Raw genomic sequence first — 22,610 nt, forward strand, 5'->3', positions numbered from 1 at the left:
TACAAATAATCCATAAACTTAATTTTGGACATCATTTTATGTCTATTTTGCCAGTAAATAATCCAGAGAGAGAGAGAGAGAGAGACTAATTGATTTGTTTTATACTTCTAAAAATAAATGGTGAAATGATCCAAAAGTTTGAAGAAGAAAAGGGATGGATGAAATGTGTTTATGACAAGCTCGTGAAGCCCAGAGAATTCATGGTCTCTATAGTTGGTCATCTGTTCCACTTTTCACTGCCTTACATTAACACAAAATTTTCAAGCTTGACGTTTTGGATTGTTGGTATTCTATAAACTAAAAAAGACTATCTTCTTGGCTATGACATACATTTTCCATGTAATAGAATATTCAGGAAAGTTATTATTTAATATCGAATGACCATAATGAAGGTAAAGATTGTTGAAAATGAAAGTAGACTCAAAACATCTAGCAACTTTACTCAAAATTTCCTTAAATCCTAAGACATATAGTCTGTAAATCAAAAAGGAAACGCCTGGAAATAAATTCCATTGACTTTGTTTTTCTGAAGGAAGTTAACTTAAAGGAGTATGTGCATCTGTATTTCAGGTAAATGGATATTTCTCTTCTTTTTCTTAAGGACACCAGCACCAACGCAGTGCGAGTACAACTCATCCGGACATCCCGAGAGCCCCCATACCTTCGGACACAGGGTGATAGTCCTCTCCAGAAGTGGCCGAGCCATCCTTGGTGTGAACTCTCACGATGGAAACTTTTGAAGTGTCTCCTTGGCGAATCACTGGAATTTTTATAACCACTGACTGTCCTGGTTCTTTGGGTTCACTGACGCTGAATTTGGTCTCTCCAAATTTAATAATTGTCTCTGAAACAATAGGAAACATGGGCAAATTAGTTTGTAAAGGGAATGCTTTTTCCTTCATTTCTGACAGTTTTTTTTTTCCACGTGTGTGCATGTTAAGTTGTTTCAGTCATATCCAACTCTTTGGGACCCTATGGACTGCAGCCCGCCAGGCTCCTCTGTCTATGGGATTCTCCAGGCAAGAATACTGGAGTGGGTTGCTATGCCCTTCTTCAGGGGATCTTCCTGACCCAGGAATTGAACCCCTGTCTCCTGCATTGGCAGATGGGTTCTTTACCACTAGTGCCTCCTGGGAAGCCCCTTTTTCATGTGGGAGGAGCTTAATTATATCATATGCTGGGCTTCTCTCTGTTCCCTCAGTATAACTGGTGAGTGTGTCAGGAGAAACTGGGCATGCGTGGCCCAGCTCCTTACTTGGAAATTAACCAGCCCCCAGAAATCGCGTGCTCTGGGCTGTCTCTGTGTGCCAAAAATTTTTACATGAGTGGGCCACTGACTGCGGGAGGGGAGGGAAGAAACTGTTGCTCCAGAATTACCTGCACTGAAGGCAGGAGGAGGAACAAGCAGGTATGAGTGCTCTGGACTCAGCATTTACGTATAAACAATGTTCTTCAACATCAACTTACGGTTTAAATGGTTTACTGCATTCTCCATTTATCTTAGTCTTTTTCCTATTTCTTTTTAACAATCTTTTTTTTTTAAGTTCTTTTTATTTATTTAGCTGCACCACACGGAATGTGGGAGTTCGAGTCTCCAAATAGGGTTTGAACCTGCACCATCTGCATTGAAAGGTGGAGACTTAACCACTGGACCGCCTAGGAAGTCCCCTTTTTCCTATTTCTCAACCACTTAAAAAGCCTAGTCAGGAAGAGGGGCTTATTTTCTGAGCTACCTAAAACTTGAACACAGATGGATTTCAGTTCCCAATTTACAGCTGAGCACAAGACACGGCTTCTTACTATCAGCATCGTCTCGGATCCTTATCAGAGTTTCATTTTGTTCCCCAACTGCAGCTCCAAAAGGAGAGTTGCTTTGTGGGGTGCCAAGAACCAGTCGGAGCTCCTCTACCTCCTCGTACAATACGTCATCCATCAGCTCCAGGATGCAAGGCTTTTCGATCTCCCCTGGAACGATAATCATGAAAGCAGGTCAGTCATATCCCTTAAGCCATAACGGATACCTCTGCAGTAGAAGGTAAACACCACGAGGGTGGGGATGTTGTTTTGTCCCTTGCTGCATCAGTAGTGCAAAGAGCTATGTCTAGCATGTAATAAGCCTTCAGTTACTATTTGCTGAATGAACAACGAGGTTTGAATGTACGCAATGACAGGTTCCTATTAGTACAGGGAATTTCTTCTGTCTTTAAGTTTTGTTACTCATGTCTGAAAACAAGGGGAAAAGAGCAAATGTTAATGTCATTTACAAATTTCTAACATTATGATCAGGATGCAAATTTAGCAAATTTGTACCAGTTGGTCATTGTCAAATGGATCACAGTACATGTTTCTTGGACTGTATAGTCCATGGGGTCGCAAAGAGTCAGACATGACTGAGTGACTTTCACTTTCACTTTTCACATGTTTCTTACACAATTATTGGATCAAAGTAGTCAAGTATTTTAAGACATTGAATCCATATTGAAAACGTGACACCTATTTCTTTTCATTTCTATCATTTGAACACTAAGTCTTTCCCACTATTGTAAAATCTGTACATGCCATTTTCTGCTGAATAAGTTTTGAATAAACCATATAGCATGTGTGCTCAGTCGTGTCTGACTCTTTGCGAGCCCATGGACTGTAGCCCGCCAGGCTTCTCTGTCCATGGGATTCTCCCAGCAAGAATACTGGAGTGGGTTGCCATTTCCTCCTCCAGGGGGATCTTCCTGACCCAGGGATCAAACTTGTACCTCTGCATTGGCAGGTGGGTTCTTAACCGCTGATCCACGAGGGAAGCCCAAACAATATAGCACATCACTAGAAACTAATCAACACACTGACGCAGAAACCAAAGGGAAATGCATTCAACCTGCTAAAATCAACCTCACTTCATTGTCATCTAGTGCACATTAAGCCATGTCAGAAGCTTGAGGGAATCAAGAACTTGTAGAATCAAGTATCCTTGATAGATACTTCACACCCAAAACTTGGCTTCTGCAAACTCCAAACAAAAACTTCAAGCTGACACGTACCAGGGAGGAATGTGATGATGGAGATGTCAGTATTGGGGCGTTCTTCGAAGTCCATCATCACCTGTGCAGAGCCCTGTCGCGTGTAGCATCTCACTGAAGACCTGTACCGGGTATCCCCACTCCGGTGGATCGTGGCGACTATCTGCCCATCATTTTCATTGCCAGTGTATACTCGTTCTTTGAATTGCATCTTAGGTACTGCAGAAAACACAAGAACATAAATACCTGAATCAAAGTGAACAGAAATTTGAGGAAAATGGAATTTCAGAAAACATGGCTCAGTGGGAAGAATACCAAAACAACAACAACAAGAACTGGATCCCAGTCTCTGCTCGGTTACTGGCCGGTGTTTTGGGCTTGAGCTAACCACTTAACCCAGAGTTGCGATTTCCTTATCCTTGACATTTCGCTCTGCCTCTTTTGTGGAGTAGGGAGACACAACGAAATGGGAAAAAGTAGATAAAACCAGAGACTTTAAGATATCTGTATCTATATACATTGGGTTTCCCTCATAGCTCAGTCGGTAAAGAATCTGCCTGCAATGCAGGAGACCTGGGTTCAATTCTTGGGTCAGGAAGATCCCCTGGAGAAGGAAATGGCAACCCACTCCACTATTCTTGCCTGGAGAATCCCATAGACAGAGAAGCCTGGTGGGCTATAGTCCATGGGTTTGCAAGAGTTGGACATGACTTAGCCACTAAACCACCACCATCTATATATATTGCTTAATCAAGAGCCTTTCAAAATTTCTTCATATGAAAAACATTAAAGATTGTGTACATAATTACAAGCATAGTTACCCAGACCATAATGGAAAAGATGACAATGACTATAATATATATATTACATAATACATGTGGAATTGCATCAAGAAGTGTTAGTTGCTCAGTCATGTCTGACTCTTTGTGACCCCATGGACTATAGTCCACCAGGCTTCTCTGTCCAAGGGATTCTCTAGGCAAGAATACTGGAGTGGGTTGCCATTCCCTTCTCCAGGGGATCTTCCTGACCCAGGGATTGAACCCTGGTCTCCTGCACTGCAGGCAGATTCTTTACTGTCTGAGCCACCAGGGAAGCCTTTATAGAAAACACAGGTGACACCTATACTGGGTCAATTAACTATAGATCTCATTGACGAGTTAGACTCCTCCAAGTAATGCCAAGATCATCATGGTAGAAGGTTATTTAGAATTTCCTTTCGACGATGAATCAGAGAGCCTCGCTTTTGGCATATCATTAGGAGTAATTTCAGGACTGTCTCTGTGTAAGGAGATAACAGGAAGTGTCTGCTGTTGAGAAGTGGGAAAAGACCATTAATACTCGAGGGTTTGTGCAATCTCACGCAGTTGCACCAATCTGTGGGAGGGAGTTCTTGACACACAAGCAAGGTAATGATAACAATCTCACTTTTATTTTAATTTGAAAGGAAGACTAAAAGTTTTTCTTCTGAGACTGTCTAATTCTATCAAAACAATAAGAAAACAATCAGGAGAAGAAAGAAAGACTTTGTCAGCTAAGGTATTATTATGGGATGAACTGTCCTCCACACCTCCCTCCCTGCCCCCTGTTCATAGAGTGAAGTCCTAACAACCAATACCTGAGAATATGACTTTATGTGGAGAAAGGGTCTTTACAGAACTAATGAAGGAAAAATGAGGGCATCAGCGTGGGCCTTAATTCAATATGACCGGCGCCTTTATACAAAAGGGGAAATTTAAACACATAAATACACATAGAAGGTGATGTAAAGACACATACAGAAAAGATGGCTATCTACAAACTGAGAGCTGGAACCGTTCTTTCCCTCACATCCCTTTGAAAAGGCTGTTGCTGTTATTCAGTCGCTCAGTCAGGTCTGACTCTTTGTGACCCCGTGGACTGCCACACGCCAGGCTCCCCTGTTCTCCACTATCTCCTGGGGTTTGCTCAAATTCACATCCATATAAAGCCTAGTTTATCATTTTACTTAACATTTATGTAAACACTAGCCATCTTTTTACTTATGGTCATCAGTTAATAAACACTCACAATCTGAGACAGAATCATTTATGGTCACCGTGGCTTTGCTGGGGTCCCCAAGGGCTGCATTCATAGGCATTCGGAGCACCAATTCAAATTGCTCAATACCCTCCAGCATTGGTTGTCCGAGATCATCCAAAATGATAACACGAATGGTTTGCATGTTGACTCCAGGTGCAAAATCTAAATTACGGCTGATTCCCACGTAGTCTGTTCCAGCTGTGACAGGAACAAAAGAATGTTTCAGCTGGGGACTGGCTAAATGCACACAAAATTACGAGATGAAAACTATGTTTTCAACAGACTTGTTTATAATTCTTTAAAAAATATATTGACTAGCATAACATTACAGAGAAGTGTATTTAATGAAATGTAAAAGATTAGCATTTACATTGGATATGAGATGGTAGCTCAAAGACCAGGTTCCTAACTCTGTCGTATCTATGTCTAAGGTTATTTTACTTTTCTGTTATTTTAGCTTTCTGTCTTGTAGTTTATCTATTTTGGAATTCTCAATTAGAGCTAATAAAAATCAGGTCTAAAAATAATCTGCATATCAATCAAGTATTTGATCATAACAAGTTATGAAATATAAACATAGAAATAGTTAACCATAGTTAAAAAACCATTTTTTATTTTCAGAAGTTACTACAGAACATCTTATTTAGGTGTGTGATTGCCTGCTGGTTAAAGCAACATATTTTAGATATAAGCTTTTGTCCAACACACTTCACCCATTCCTATCCCTGGCAAAGAAAGCAATCTTTAATTCTCAAAGACATATTTCGCTTTTAGTGTATTATTTTTCAGACTGTGGGGTGCATACTAATGTTGACACCTCCATATATGTCTAAAGTATTTAAGAAACAAAACTTTCTCTTAATCTTTAGGCATGACATCCATGAAGACTGGGAACAGGGGAGACGGTTCAGTATTATCTCTTTGTTTTCATATCTAATGCTCTTCTAACTCTCATTTTGTATCTATTTACCTCTGAATATGCAACTATAATTAAGTACATGTCTTTATTTTTAAAAATCTCTATCTCGTTGTGTTTCCTTTTGTATTTTTCTTGTCCTCTGCTTCTACATCTTAATTCTCATCTCTTTGATTGGAATGTTCTCTAAAGAAATGACTAATTTGGCTAAACAAAGGTTTATTGGACACGGACCACATTCAAAGCACTCTACTGGTTCTATGACATTTAAAAAGTGAAAACTTAAGGGTGACTTTTAAAATGGAACGGCCACTACTTGCTTTGTGTGTGAGCATGTGATGAGTGTCTTATGTGTGCATGTGTGTATGAATGAGAAAGAGGTAAATTGTACTATTGTTCATTTAATTTTTTTGAAGTATTTTCATTTACTTATTTATTGGGCTGCACTGGGTCTTAGTTGCAGATGTCACGGTTTCAGCACGTGGGATCTAGTTCCCTGACCAGTTCGATAACTGGATCTCTTGCATTGGGATCATGGAGTCTTAGCCACTGGGCCACCAGGGAAGTCCTTTATTGGTCATTTACATGAGACAAAGAGAAGGCAATTTCATATCTTATGCTTGTCCTAAGTTTCATGATCAACTTTTTGCACATGTAGATTCCAGAATCAAAGGCAACCATGTGTCAGCTAGGACAGATTGTATAGTGAAAGGTAGAAAAAGTCTTTGGGGCTCAAGTACTTATGGGGATGTTTGTTTAAAATGAAGAGGGAGCTAAGCCAGAGATCCACACCTGCATGACACTTAAATGTCACTAGATTCTGTAAGGGTGGCCAGCAAGATTATTCCTGTTGTGCAAATGACGCCATAGGATTCAGCCATGGTAGATTTGCCAGGTATAGATAGAACCCGTTCAGGCAAAAAAAGGCATTCAAAGTTAGAGTTCTTGACTTACATGTTCATAACTTAGCTTTCGATTTGTGGCCCTGGGGTGCATTTTCTCACAATAGTAAACAGAGTGTAAATTTACTTACTATATAGCAATAACGTCAGGAAAAAAGTACAATCAGACTGCTTCAACAGAAGTGAAGTATTTGGGCTTTAAGGTATTTTGTCATAAGAAGTTGAAAATTGTAGAATCATCAAAAAGAATCATTGTAGGAAACTGCTCACCATCGGCTGAGGGAGGGTCTGTTTTCTGCGATGTCACGGTGACACTAGAAGCCTGGGACAGGTCAGTGCCGCTCCTCCACACCCGCACCTCCACCGAGCCCGCACTCTCATCCACGGAGTACTCGACGTCACCAAAGTAGAAGACAGGATCTGTGAAGAAGGAAACAGAAACCACTTCTGTTACATTTGCTTTTCCACATCAAACTCTACATACGTAATTACCAAGAATAGTTAGCCTCACCTCATAGACATCCTTAGAAGGTCATATTATTTCCTTTTAGCAAGATAACACCTCTGTATTTAATTTATTTTGGCCATGCCATGCGGAGCCAGAGTCCTAGAACCCTGACCAGGGACCAAACCAGTGCCCTCTGCTTTGGGAGCACTGCGTCTTAGCCAGTGGACCACCAGGGAGGTCCTGATGACATCTCTTTAATGCCTAGACTTCTACAAGGCTTCAGATTAAAATGTCTCTGTTGAAAAACAGAAATACACACAGTAAAGTGTCTAATGGAACTTTTTTTATGGCTTGTTTTGGTTTTGTTTTGGCCTTGTCTTGCTGGAACTTAATTCCCAGACCAGGGGTCGAATCAGTGCCCCCTGCAGTGGAAGCTCGGAGTCTTAACCAATGGACTGCCAGGGACGTCCCTCTAACGGAACATTCTTCTTTTTTTATTTTATTTTATTTTTTTTTCTAATTTTATTTTATTTTTAAATTTTACATAATTGTATTAGTTTTGCCAAATATCAAAATGAATCCGCCACAGGTATACATGTGTTCCCCATCCTGAACCCTCCTCCTCCTCCCTCCCCATACCATCCCTCTGGGTCGTCCCAGTGCACTAGCCCCAAGCATCCAGTATCGTGCATCGAACCTGGACTGGCAACTCGTTTCTTACATGATATTTTACATGTTTCAATGCCATTCTCCCAAATCTTCCCCACCTCTCCCTCTCCCACAGAGTCCATAAGACTGTTCTATACATCAGTGTCTCTTTTGCTGTCTCGTACACTGGGTTATTGTTACCATCTTTCTAAATTCCATATATATGCGTTAGTATACTGTATTTATGTTTTTCCTTCTGGCTTACTTCACTCTGTATAATAGGCTCCAGTTTCATCCACCTCATTAGAACTGATTCAAATGTATTCTTTTTAATGGCTGAGTAATACTCCATTGTGTATATGTACCACTGCTTTCTTATCCATTCATCTGCTGATGGACATCTAGGTTGCTTCCATGTCCGGCTATTATAAACAGTGCTGCGATGAACATTGGGGTACACGTGTCTCTTTCCCTTCTGGTTTCCTCAGTGTGTATGCCCAGCAGTGGGATTGCTGGATCATAAGGCAGTTCTATTTCCAGTTTTTTGAGGAATCTCCACACTGTTCTCCATAGTGGCTGTACTAGTTTGCATTCCCACCAACAGTGTAAGAGGGTTCCCTTTTCTCCACACCTCTCCAGCATTTATTATTTGTAGACTTTTGGATCGCAGCCATTCTGACTGGTGTGAAATGGTACCTCATAGTGGTTTTGATTTGCATTTCTCTGATAATGAGTGATGTTGAGCATCTTTTCATGTGTTTGCTAGCCATCTGTATGTCTTCTTTGGAGAAATGTCTATTTAGTTCTTTGGCCCATTTTTTGATTGGGTCGTTTATTTTTCTGGAGTTGAGCTGTAGGAGTTGCTTGTATATTTTTGAGATTAGTTGTTTGTCGGTTGCTTCATTTGCTATTATTTTCTCCCATTCTGAAGGCTGTCTTTTCACCTTGCTAATAGTTTCCTTTGATGTGCAGAAGCTTTTAAGGTTAATTAGGTCCCACTTGTTTATTTTTGCTTTTATTTCCAATATTCTGGGAGGTGGGTCATAGAGGATCCTGCTGTGATATATGTCGGAGAGTGTTTTGCCTATGTTCTCCTCTAGGAGTTTTATAGTTTCTGGTCTTACGTTTAGATCTTTAATCCATTTTGAGTTTATTTTTGTGTATGGTGTTAGAAAGTGGTCTAGTTTCATTCTTTTCCAAGTGGTTGACCAGTTTTCCCAGCACCACTTGTTAAAGAGATTGTCTTTAATCCATTGTGTATTCTTGCCTCCTTTGTCAAAGATAAGGTCAATGTAATACACCACATTAACAAATTGAAAAATAAAAACCATATGATTATCTCAATAGATGCAGAGGAAGCCTTTGACAAAATTCAACATCCATTTATGATAAAAACTCTCCAGAAAGCAGGAATAGAAGGAACATACCTCAACATAATAAAAGCTATATATGACAAACCCACAGCAAACATTATCCTCAATGGTGAAAAATTGAAAGCATTTCCTCTAAAGTCAGGAACAAGACAAGGGTGCCCACTTTCACCATTACTATTCAACATAGTTTTGGAAGTTTTGGCCACAGCAATCAGAGCAGAAAAAGAAATAAAAGGAATCCAAATTGGAAAAGAAGTAAAACTCTCACTATTTGCAGATGACATGATCCTCTACATAGAAAACCCTAAAGATTCCACCAGAAAATTACTAGAAATAATCAATGACTATAGTAAAGTTGCAGGATATAAAATCAACACACAGAAATCCCTTGCATTCCTATACACTAATAATGAGAAAACAGAAAGAGAAATTAAGGAAACAATTCCATTCACCATTGCAACGGAAAGAATAAAATACTTAGGAATATATCTACCTAAAGAAACTAAAGACCTATATATAGAAAACTATAAAACACTGGTGAAAGAAATCAAAGAGGACACTAATAGATGGAGAAATATACCATGTTCATGGATTGGAAGAATCAATATAGTGAAAATGAGTATACTACCCAAAGCAATTTATAGATTCAACGCAATCCCTATCAAGCTACCAACAGTATTCTTCACAGAGCTAGAACAAATAATTTCACAATTTGTATGGAAATACAAAAAACCTCAAATAGCCAAAGCGATCTTGAGAAAGAAGAATGGAACTGGAGGAATCAACCTACCTGACTTCAGGCTCTACTACAAAGCCACAGTTATCAAGACAGTATGGTACTGGCACAAAGACAGAAATATTGATCAATGGAATAAAATAGAAAGCCCAGAGATAAATCCAGGAACATTCTTCTTTTGAGGCATATGAGTTACTTTGTCCCCTGTACGTGGAATTATGAATGGTTCCTAAATGCATTTCCTAAACATTTAGCTGGTAAAATAGCAACAAAATGAAACAAAATAAATAAGACTGAAATTTTATAAATTTGGCCTGACTGGTCAAAATGTCTCCTACTAAGTTATCACTTTGGAGACTATTTGTATAATGACATCTTCTAGTCCACTGAAAGTGAAAGTTGCTCAGCCCTGTTTCTTTGTGAATCCATGGACTATATAGTCCATGAAATTCTCCAGGCCAGAATACTGGAGTGGGTAACTGTTCCCTTCTCCAGGGGATCTTCCCAACCCAGGGATCAAACTCAGATCTCCCGCATTGCAGGCAGATTCTTTACCTGCTGAGCCACCAGGGAAGCCCAAGAATACTGGAGTGGGTAGCCTGTCCCTTCTCCAGAGGATCTTCCTGACCCAAGAATTGAATCGGGGTCTCAGCAATACATGAACCATGAACTTCCAGATGTTCAAGCTGGTTTTAGAAAAGGCAGAGGAACCAGAAATCAAATTGCCAACATTCGCTGGATCATCGAAAAAGCAAGAGTTCCAGAAAAACATCTATTTCTGCTTTATTGACTATGCCAAAGCCTTTGACTGTGTGGATCACAATCAACTGTGGAAAATTCTGAAAGAGTTGGGAATACCAGACCACCGTGCCTCTTAAGAAACTTGTATGCAGATCAGGAAGCAACAGTTAGAACTGGACATGGAACAACAGACTGGTTCCAAATAGGAAAAGGAGTACGTCAAGGCTGTATATTGTCATCCTGCTCATTTAACTTATATGCAGAGTACATCATGAGAAATGCTGGGCTGGATGAAGCACAAGCTGGAATCAAGATTGCTGGGAGAAATATCAATAACCTCAAATATGCAGATGACACCACCCTCACAGCAGAAAGTGAAGAAGAACTAAAGAGCCTCTTGATGAAAGTGAAAGAGGAGAGTGAAAAAGTTGGCTTAAAGCTCAACATTCAGAAAACTAAGATCATGGCTTCCAGTCCCATCACTTCATGGTAAATAGATGGGGAAACAGTGGAAACAGTGGCTGACTTTATTTTTTGGGGCTCCAAAATCACTGCAGATGGTGATTGCAGCCATGAAATTAAGAGACACTTACTCCTTGGAAGGAAAGTTATGACCAACCTAGACAGCATATTAAAAGCAGAGACATTACTTTGTCAACAAAGGTCCGTCTAGTCAAGGCTAGTCAAAGGTCCGTCTAGTCAAGGTTTTTCCAGTGGTCATGTATGGATGTGAGAGTTGGACTATAAAGAAAGCTGAGCACTGAAGAATTTATGTTTTGAACTGTGGTGTTGGAGAAGACTCTTGAGAGTCCCTTGGACTGCAAGGAGATCCAACCAGTCAATCTTAAAGGAAATCAGTCCTGAATATTCATTGGAAGGACTGACGCTGAAGCTGAAACTCCAATCCTTTGGCTACCTGATGTGAAGAACTGACTCATTGGAAAAGACCCTGATGCTGGGAAAGATTGAAGGCAGGAGGAGAAGGGGATGACAGAGGATGACATGGTTGGATGGCATCACCGACTCAATGGACATGAGTTTGAGTAAACTCTGGGAGTTGGTGATGGACAGGGAGGCCTGGTGTGCTGCAGTTCATGGGGTCGCAAAGAGTTGGACACGACTGAGTGTCTGAACTGAACTGATAAGGTTTTGAGGGTACTCTATACCAATGGAGGTTCCACTAGAGAAATAATCTCATACCAAGGAGTTTACATTTATCTTAAACATGTATGAAAATTGTGTGACTCAGGTCATTAAAATAGACACATACATTGGAGACTTTATATTTGTTTCCAGTACTGATGATGAATTCCCCTTGTGACCAGGAGTTTACCTTGCAAAACAGCCGGGAGTCTGAGGGACTGCAGTTAGCTGACTAATGAAGAAAGTAGAGAGATGATTTGTAAGTTTGCTTTAAAAATTCCCCAGACTTATTCTGAAATATTTATAGGCTCATGAGAAAAGGCAAAAATAGCATATAAAGCATATACTTTACCCACTGTGAGCTTATTTTATAAGCAACCATTAACAAAGATAAATTAATTGCATATATTCACTTAATAAGGCAAACAGCCTTTGGCTCGAGACATTTTAGTCATCTGTGTTTGGTTTTACAAGACTCCAAAGGACTAAGTCTAAAAGGTCACACAACTCACATCAGTGTTTCCTAAAAGGCAGGGCCGTTCAGGAGATGACTATCCCATTTCAGAGCGTCTAATTGAATTATCAAACACAAAAATCAGACAAAACTCTGCAATTGTGGCTCACAGCCACACAGGAAAGCCAGTTTGGGGTACTGCTCAAGTGGAGTAAAGATTCTTTATTTTCCTGTCTGCAAGATAAATCATCTTCATTGAAACTGGTGTTTTCTTTGTTTCTTCCTAAGGCATGTATAATAAAAAGCATAGACCTCCGTGGACTCTTGAATAATACACAACCAACCTTGGACATTTTGCCTGCATGCTTTGGTTCATGAAACGATAAACCTGCCCATAGCATACTTTCACCGGCCTCTCATCCTTTAGACTTGGAGGGTGCCTGGGCATGTCAGTGGATGTGTGCGGATGAAGGTTATCTTATTCACCTCAGCCAAGGTGGACCTCAACTACAAGCCAATAAATTCCTTACATTTCTCACACCTGAGGAGGGGGCAAAGGTGAAGACAGAACTCTGAAAATGCTTACTTGGACCAGACAGCTGCATCAAGCACATCTGTATGTCTTTTAAAAGGCTTTTATTAACATAATTATGGCAGAGGCCTGATCATTGGCATCCAGCGAGTAATCTAAGGCTCTTGACATTTCTGACAAACCACATCATTGTGCAGATTAGATATGGGTTATGGGGGAGATCTGGGAAGTGCAGTAAGGAAGACCCCCTATTTAATCATGATCCCTCCTGTCCTCCTGTCTCTCTACGCCTCCCAGACACATACTAGAGGTGGAACAGAATAAAATCATGTGAGGGAAGGTGATCATCAATCACCACATGGGCTCCGCAGAGCCAAAGCTCTGTTCTGCCTGTGTGTGTTCAGACTCACTCCGTCAACTGTAGGTCACGTGTTTTTATGGTATCGCTCAATGTGCATTTCAGTAAGAAAAAATGTTTTACATAGTACTCTGAAAAATTTTAATCCTAATTGTTGTTAAGAATGAAGAGTAATGATAACAGTTACCATATGTAGGACATTTATTATGGGTCTGACCTATGTTCTGTGTGTGTGAGAGAGAGAAAAACAAGAGAGAAGAAGAGAGACAAGTGGGAGGTAACGGTGCATGTAACAATACATAATAAGATTTATGGGAATAATGCAAACAACATTTTCATATCACCATTGTGTAGTATGTAGTACCTCCAGCAGAAAGAAAGAGGGAAGATGGAAGAAGGATTTTAATCCTAAATCTCTCAATTTTATTATCACAGGTAATAGAAGGCATTAAGAAAGATTTCTTTCCTTAAGATGGACTTTTGCCTATCTATGGATTTGAGTTATTTATGTAATTTCCCTTCCTCTCTGTGCTCTATTCATGATGACTGGCAAATTGGTCTACTATTCAATTTGAAATCTTTGTGATTAAAGTATAAAGTGACTATAATGAAATTAAAACACAATTGAATATTTTTAGAAGAGAAACAGCTCTTGTTAACTGCCTAGTTTCAATTTCTCAATACCTCATCATCCGTCTCTAAAACTTAAATACTATTTATAATTGTCATCATTTGGACAGAATCTCATGTAATATGAAGGACTTAAACATTCTCAAGCAATGAGTTGAGTTATAAATAATCACTCAAAATAACTGGCAAGAGGTTACTGGACATTTTAATGCATAGATAATAATCAAGTAAAAGGAAGAAAGAATAGATGCATGAAAACTGTCAAAAGCTGAAAGACATTTGGGCAAAATCCAAAAAAATTGCTTGTTCTTGCAAAACTATTATAATTTATAAGTAAGATTTTAACTCAACTTTCTTTGGTACAATGCTTGTTTGTTTTTATATGGGCACTTGGTTTCTCCAAAAGTTAAGTAAACTGTAAACCTTTGTCTATTAGTTTTATAAATGTCCACATTACAACTTCAAGCAAATCAGAAAAAAAAGACCCATTTAATTTTGTGAACAAAAAAAATTTTTTTTGTCATGCCTTATGGCATGGATCTTAGTTCCCCAAGCAGGGATTGAATCCGTGCCCCCTGCATTGGAAGCAAAGAGTCTTAACCACTGGACCACTAGGAGAGTCCCTAGAGTCAGATCTTAAATACACGCTATGTCTTGTAAGTTCACAGTCTTAATAAAGAAAAGTCAGCGGCTGATATTACTACCTGGAATAAGAGAACGATCAATTAAAGTCGTGTATGCCACAGCCCACATCCACAAAATGCCATAAAACAGTCATTCTTCCCCACTCCATCATCCACAGAAAACATGCAGAATGCATGTTAATTCCCTCTGGAGACAAAAGATAAGTTATATCCAAATAGTGTGTGAGCACCACAAGGAAAGTTTATAGCTTGGCCACATGACATAGTGTGAAATTAAGGGAAGCCAAGCTTTACTCTCTGTATCCTTTGTGGTCTTAACACTTTTAAATAAAGGGCACAGATCAAGGCAATGACTACAGAAAAGTCTGTTTTAGTTCATTAAACATTAATATGCCTTTCAAGGTTGGAGAGACTTTCAACACAAATAACACAGATAGGATCATGTCTATTTCTTACAAACAATGCTGATGAGGACGGCTCGACAAGTAGCACAACACACACACCTGCAGTGAAGACAAAGGGAAAATAACTCGTTTTTCCCCACAGGGAAAAAGTGAACTTTTTTCCCTTGCTGAGTCTGTGGTGTCTAGATTGATGTTTACAATTACTTTGTGTCTCAGGAGATGAAAGGAAGAGGTGCCTGAAGTAATTGCTATCTGGAGCCAAATCTTATTTACTCACGTGTACCTGGACTATCAGTCAAGTAGGCGTTGTAGCTCTAAGATGTTTGCTTAGAACTGAATGAAAAGAAAAATACACAAAAACTTTTATGCCGTCTTTTGGTTCAGTGCTGTAAACAATAGAAAGGAACCTCCCTAAATTATCTCCAACTCAGATCTCTCTTCTGAGCTTTGGACCTTGATAACCAGCTGCCTATACAGTCCCATGCCACAGGCACCTCCAGGCAAACTCGCAGTAGACTCACCACCACTGCCCCGCCCCTGGCTTCTCTCTCTGTCACAGCCACTACCCTAGATACAGCCAGCATCACCCACCATTGAACCCCTCTAGCAGCCACTCAGCCAGGTTCCTAACCAGAAGCCATCCACCAAAGAAAATCCCATCACGGTAATGCCTTTGCGGAAAGCCTGTCAAGTGTTTCAGTGCTCTTAGGATTGAAAACAGGCTTTTTTATTTTAAATATTTTATTTTATATTGGCATATAGCTGGAAGAAATACCAACAACCTCAGATATGCAGGTGATATCACTCTGATGGCAGAAACTGAAGAGGAACCAAAGAGCCTCCTGATGAGGGTGAAAGAGGAGAGAGCTAGCTTAAAACTCAACACTCAAAAATCTAAGATCATGGCATCCAGTCCCATCATTTCATGTTAATAGATGGGGGAAGAAATGGAAGCAGTGACAAATTTTCTTTTCTTGCGTTCCAAAATCACTGTGGACCATGACTGTGGAGTCATGAAATTAAAAGATGCTTGCTCCTTGTAAGGAAAGCTATGACAAACCTAGACAGAGCATTAAAAAACAGAGACGTTACTTTGCCAACAAAGATCCATCTAGTCAAAGCGATGGTTTTTCGAATGATTGTGTATGGATGTGAGAGTTGGGCCATAAAGAAGGTTGAATGTTGAAGAATTGATACTTTCGCATAGTGGTGCTGGAGAAGACTCTTGAGAGCCCTTTGGACAGCAAGGAGATCAAACCAGTTAATATCAAAGGAAATCAACCTTGAATATTCATTGGAAGGATTGATGCTGAAGCTGAAGCTCCAGTACTCTGGCCACCTGATGTGAAGAACTGACTCACTGGAAAGACCCTGATGCAGGGAAAGGAGAAGGGGCGGCAGAGGATGAAATGATTAGAGAGCATCATCGACTCAATGGGCATGAATTGAGCAAACTCTGGAAGACAGTGAAGGACAGGAAAGCTGGGCGTGCTGCAGTCCACAGGGTCGCAGAGTCGGACACGACTTAGTGACTGATCAATAGCCAGTTAACAATGCTGTGATAGTTTCAGGTGGACAGCAGAGAGACTCAGCCATGCATATACACGTGTCCGTTCTCCACCAAACTCCTCTCGCATCCAGGCTGCCACACAACACTGAGCAGAGTTCCCTGTGCTATATAATAGGATCTTGCTGGTTATTCATTTTACATATAGCAGTGTATACATGTCCATCCCAAACTCCCTAACCATCATTTCATTAATTAAAAACGCTGGTTTGTAAAACACTAAACATTTGGTTTTAAAAACATTTGCCTTTTAAACTGCATTTTGGCCTCCTTTCTATCCAACAATCCAGTGTCTTGAATGTCAAATGTGGCATGCTCAGTCTTCACTATGCCATTGCCATTGTCTTGAACACTCTTCACTCCTCCTCATTGGGATAACTCTTGATCCTCTCAGGTTTTTGTTTAGAAGTCACTTGTGCCAGGGAGTCTCCTGTCTTCTCCATCAGAGCCCTCCCTCCCTCCAGCCTCGGCAGGCTTGCATCTCCCATAGGCTCTGAGCTCTCTAAGGGGGGGAATTCAACCTCCTTTATTCACTGATATTTTCCTAACAATGCCTGGCCATAGGGTGCTCCATTAACATTTGTGGAATGAATGAACATCCTGTAAAATAGGACCTTTAATTCGCCAGAGCAAATGAACAAATACGGGAAGTCCCCCTACACATGAACCTTCAAGTTGCGAACTTTCAAAGGTGCGAACGTGCTTTCCTGTGTCCAGACACAAAAGTTAGTTCACACGTCTGAACTGTCATGTGTGTGCAGCCTCTACAAGTGGTTGTGCTTTTGTGTACTTTATTATACAGTGCTATGTACAGCGGGCTTTCCAGGTGGCTCAGTGGTAATGAATCAGCCTGCCAGTGCAGGAGATACAGGTTTGATCCCTGGGCAGGGGAAGATTCCTTGGATGACGAAATGATAACCCACTCCAGTATTCTTGCCTGGGAAATCCCATGGACAGAGGAGCCTGGCGGGCTACAGTCCATGGGGTCACAAAAGAGTCAGACATGACCGAGCAACTAAGCATGCACACACGCACTGTACAGAGTGCAGTAACACAATATTTTTATTTTGAACCCAGAGTGTCCTGAAGCAGGTATAAAGGTAGCAGTAATGTAGCTGATATTACTGTGCTGCTGCTGCTGCTAAGTCGCTTCAGTCATGTCCGATTCTGTGCAACCCCAGAGACGGCAGCCCACCAGACTCCCCCGTCCCTGGGATTCTCCAGGCAAGAACACTGGAGTGGGTTGCCATTTCCTTTTCTAATGCATGAAAGTGAAGTCGCTCAGTTGTGTCCAACTCTTAGTGACCCCACGGACTGCAGCCTACCAGGCTCCTCCATCCATGGGATTTTCCAGGCAAGAGTACTGGAGTGGGGTGCCATATTACTGTACTATAAGATTAAATATGTTTTCTTCTGGAAATAGAACTGCCTTATGACCCAGAAATCCCACTGCTGGGCATATACACTGAGGAAACCAGAATTGAAAGAGACACGTGTACCCCAATGTTCATCGCAGCACTGTTTATAATAGCCAGGACATGGAAGCAACCTAGATGTCCATCAGCAGACGAATGGATAAGAAAGCTGTGGTACATACACACAATGGAGTATTACTCAGCCATTAAAAAGAATACATTTGAGTCAGTTCTAATGAGGTGGATGAAACTGGAGCCTATTATACAGGGTGAAGTAAGCCGGAAAGAAAAACACCAATACAGAATACTAATGCATATATATGGAATTTAGAAAGATGGTAATGACAACCCTATATGTGAGACAGCAAAAGAGACACAGATGTATAGAACAGTCTTTTGGACTCTGTGGGAGAAGGCAGGGTGGGAAAATAAATACATAAAAATGTTTTCTTAATTTTTTGTTTTTGTGTTTTGTATATATTATTAACTTAATATAGCACAGTTACAATTACAAACCTATTATAGTACTATATGGCAAATTGTGTAAGTTGGGTGAAAAGTGTTAGTTGCTCAGTCATGTCTGACTCTTTGGGACACCATGGATTGTAGCCCACCAGGCTCCTCTGTCCACAGAATTTTCCAGGCGAGAAAAATTTTCAGGGTTGCCATTTCCTTCTCTACAGGATCTTCCTAATCCAGGGGTTGAACCCAGGTTTCCTGCATTGTAGGTGAATTCTTTACCATCTGAGCCATCACTGCTTACCAAGGTTGACTTTGTTGGACTTAGGAACAAACTGGACTCACCAGTGTGCCGTCAGAATGGAATCATTTGTATGTAGGGAACTGACTGTGTGTCTTTGTGGTGGGTGAGTTAGAAGACCACAGTCCTTAGCAGCAGGGAGTAGGGGTTACAAAGCCTCAGGAGGATGAAGAAGATGTCTTTGCACTAAAATGACTGTGGAGGGCAGCCATTTGAATCTGGAGCAAGCCCACAGGGGCGAGGGAAAGCCACCACCATGAACTCCAAGAGATTTTTTTACTTTCACTTTTAAAATACTTTGCCTGCAGGCTTTTCCAGGTTAGATGCGCATCAGATTTATCCAAGGAAATTTAAAGATACCGAGGCTCGGTCTCACCTCCCATTTATCGAATCAGAATTTCCGGTGGGTGACCCCTAGGCACCAGCACTGTCTCTTTTTCTTTCTCATTTTTCAGTTGACTATATTTTTTAGAGTAGTTTTCAGTTCCCAGCAAAATTGTGCAGAAGGTACAGAGGTTTACATATACCCCGCTCCACTCACGCATCGCACCAGTGTTTTTGAAAACCTCTACAGGTCTCAGCAATCTGCAGGTTGTTTTTTGCTTATGTCAGTGTTTTAGCAAACGGTGATTCGTGGTTAGATACAACACTATCTTACTTCATCCTTACAGCCACCCTGTGAGGTATGTGAGTCCTGTTTTCACAGACAAAGAAACTAAGGATTAGGGAAATTAAGAGATCTGCCTAAAACCACGCATCAGGGAAATAGTGGATTGTGATCCAGACCAAGAAAAAGTGTGTGTCCTTGTGTGTACGCTGAGCTGATTCAGTCGTGTCTGACTCTTTGCGACCCCATGGACTGTAGCCCGACAGGCTCCTCCATTCACAGACTCCTTCAGGCAAGAATACTGCAGTGGGTTGCCATGCCCTCCTCCAGGGGATCTTCCCAACCCAGGGGTCAACCCCACGTCTTTGTCTCTTGCATTGACAGGTGGGTTCTTTACCACGGAGCCACCTGGGAAGCCCTGTGTGCCCTTGAGCTAATTAACTTTAAGGCAAGAGAGAGGTCATAATACAAAAGGTGGTCACAAGATTTTAACGAACATAACGTTCACCCCACAGTTCAATAAATGGGAGTTTATCATACAGAAATGTTAACATAAATGTACAAAGACACATACACAGGTATATGTTGTACTTCATTTATACTAGGGCAAAAGTGAAAACAAGCGCAAATTCTCCCAGAAGGAGACTGATTGTATTAAGTTCATTCATAAACTGAAACACCAGGCTAGGAAGTTGATTTTTTTCCTTTCCCTTTTTAAAGGTATATATGTATACATAAAAGCTAGTAAGACATTGATGTCTGGTTAAAGACAGTTTTGTGATTTTACACCCTCTACTTGGCTTCATCAGCAGTAATGAGAGATTAAAAATGAAAGACAGCATGACATTTCTTTTTGGTAGCTTTGAAGATTTTCACTTATCATTATTATACTTGATAAGGAATGGGATAGCTGTGCTCAAAAACAGGTAAGCATTTCTGTGAACTAAAAGTGTAACAGAACAACAGGACTTCATAGTGGTGAGTGGAGCCAGAAGTGAATTCTTCTGCTGGTATTTTAAGGCTGTGAACCAATACTGGAATCGAAGAAACCAAATGAAAACAGAATTCAAGGGCAAAATATAGATATTTTCAGCAATCAAAAACAAAGGTTTTACTCACTTATAGATACACATTGAGTAAAATCAAAGAGAAGAACTGAATGAAAGAGATCTGGCTAAGCAACGGATAAAATATACTGGTAAATCCAACTACTTACTGCAAGCATAAATGATCATCATAAATGATATTTTCAACTTAATGCTGAAACTGAAACTTGAAACAACAGAGAGGAAGTTATAAATGGAGGAGTTCAGTGGGTCTCTAAACTCTTCCATGTCCTTGTCTTTTTCAAGAGAGTAAACTTTGTTAGGCAGATAGTAAATTATCTTCATTAATATTATGCTTTGCCACCAATAGGACAGAAACCAGCAGAAAATAAAAGTTTCACAAAGGATACAGAAAACTTTCTGGACAAAAGAAGAAGCTGTAAAGGAAAAATCCATACAGACAGATGCCAAATAAAAAGCACAAATATATTACTTAATTAGAATAAGGTACACTGTTTAACTTTTCTTATTTAAAACTGATAGACTGGATTAAAGAACAAAAAGACTTATAAACATAGCTGTAAACAAAACTGGAGGAAAACAGGTAAAATACAAGGATGCAAGAAGGCTATATGAAGCCAATAAGGAAGAAGGAAGGTGGTGTAGAATGGATATAGACTGTATATCAAACTGCTGACTCGTTACGTCCTAGAGATGGGATTAGGAGGAAATTTTACCTCCTTTGCTACGCGTTTCTTCCACATACTAATTTGCTATAGTTTACTGTTTTTTTTTTTCCAAGTAGCATGTATTACTTTTGTAAATAGGAAGAAAAACAAAATCAGGTTAACTTCCTTCTATAAATGACATCTTAAAAAAAACTAGTGTTAAATAATTTTGACTGGGCCTTTCTGTACTTTTCTTTCAAAAAATACATAAACATTCTTAAGAACGACTCCATAGTTAGTCTTTAACAAGCATTTTCAAAATTTCTGTTGGAAAAATAAAGTTCAAATATAGATTTAGTATATATCAGTTTAAAGGCATGTTTTGACATTTTTTCCCCTTGCCAACTATAATTGCCTCAGAAAGAAGAAAGAAAAGACAGGACATGTCTAAAAATGCTTATAACTTAAGGACTGAACCTTTCCAAGATTTCAGCTGAGAATATGTGGGGAGCTTTTCTCCAGAAAAGACAATGTTATCAGAGATTCTACTGTCAATCTGGTTTTACTCCCAAACTCTGATTTTGTCATTTTCAGGGTTGCTATAAGTTTAAAATAAAATTTAAATGTCAAGATCATTAGAGTTTTCTACCATCCAGTAGCCTCTGAAGAAGGCTTCCTGAATATTATTTATTCAACAAACACTGTTGAGAACCCACCTCTAGAAGAGTGTTTTTAAGACTTTTAATATTTGTTTCATATAAACAAGGGACAGGAAGGAAAGCTGATCATAACTCACTAATTGATTTCTCAACTCAATGGATTCAATGTACAATTCTCTAACCACTATCCTTTATGGCATCTAAAACCTAATATAATGATAAACACTAGAGAAATAAAAGATATTTTGTACATGTGAAGAAGATATTTACTATCTCATATGTGTAACAGAAAAAAGATCTGAAAACAACTTAAATGCTCATCAGTAGGGAATTTTTAAAATACGTTACAGCCACATTGTGAAATATTGTGTAGCCACTGAAAAGAATTAGTCAGGTTTATGGGTACCATCATAAAGTTTTTCATGATACACTGTTCCGTGAAGTAAGCATAACATAAAATAATATTCATAACACGGTCATTCAGTCATGTCTGACTCTTTGTGATCCCATGAACTGTAGCCTGCCAGGCTCCTCTGTCCATTGAATTCTCCAGGCAAGGATACTGGAGTGGGTTGCTATCCCCCTTCTCCAGGGGATCTTCCCAACCCAGGGATCAAACCTGGGTCTCCCGCATTGCAAGCAGATTCTTTTACCATCTGAACCAGCAAGGGAAGGACAAGTAAAATAGTAAACATTAATTGAGTATTTTTAGTGTGCCTGAATTGTTTTAAGGACTAATAACCCTTTGAGGTAGGTTTGTTATCATCTCTACTATACAGATAAAGAAACTAAAGTCCAGGAATTCAAGATCAATAGCCAGTAAGTGGGAAGGAAGACAGACTGTCTCCCATATTCTAGGAAATATGTGCTTGTTGCTTCTTTGCTAT

General features: G+C 39.9%; 1 protein-coding gene across 1 annotated transcript in view; it reads right to left on the bottom strand.

Moving 5' to 3' along the window:
• Positions 1 to 22,610, bottom strand: part of FREM2 (FRAS1 related extracellular matrix 2) — a 166,175-nt gene that overhangs the window by 44,020 nt on the left and 99,545 nt on the right. The window contains 5 exon segments of the mRNA XM_005901576.3: positions 662 to 844; positions 1,801 to 1,965; positions 3,033 to 3,230; positions 5,061 to 5,270; positions 7,161 to 7,310. Coding sequence (XP_005901638.2) covers positions 662 to 844; positions 1,801 to 1,965; positions 3,033 to 3,230; positions 5,061 to 5,270; positions 7,161 to 7,310 — 906 coding nt within the window.

The sequence above is a fragment of the Bos mutus genome, chromosome 12 (genome assembly GCF_027580195.1).
Source record: "Bos mutus isolate GX-2022 chromosome 12, NWIPB_WYAK_1.1, whole genome shotgun sequence".
Lineage (NCBI taxonomy): Eukaryota > Metazoa > Chordata > Mammalia > Artiodactyla > Bovidae > Bos > Bos mutus.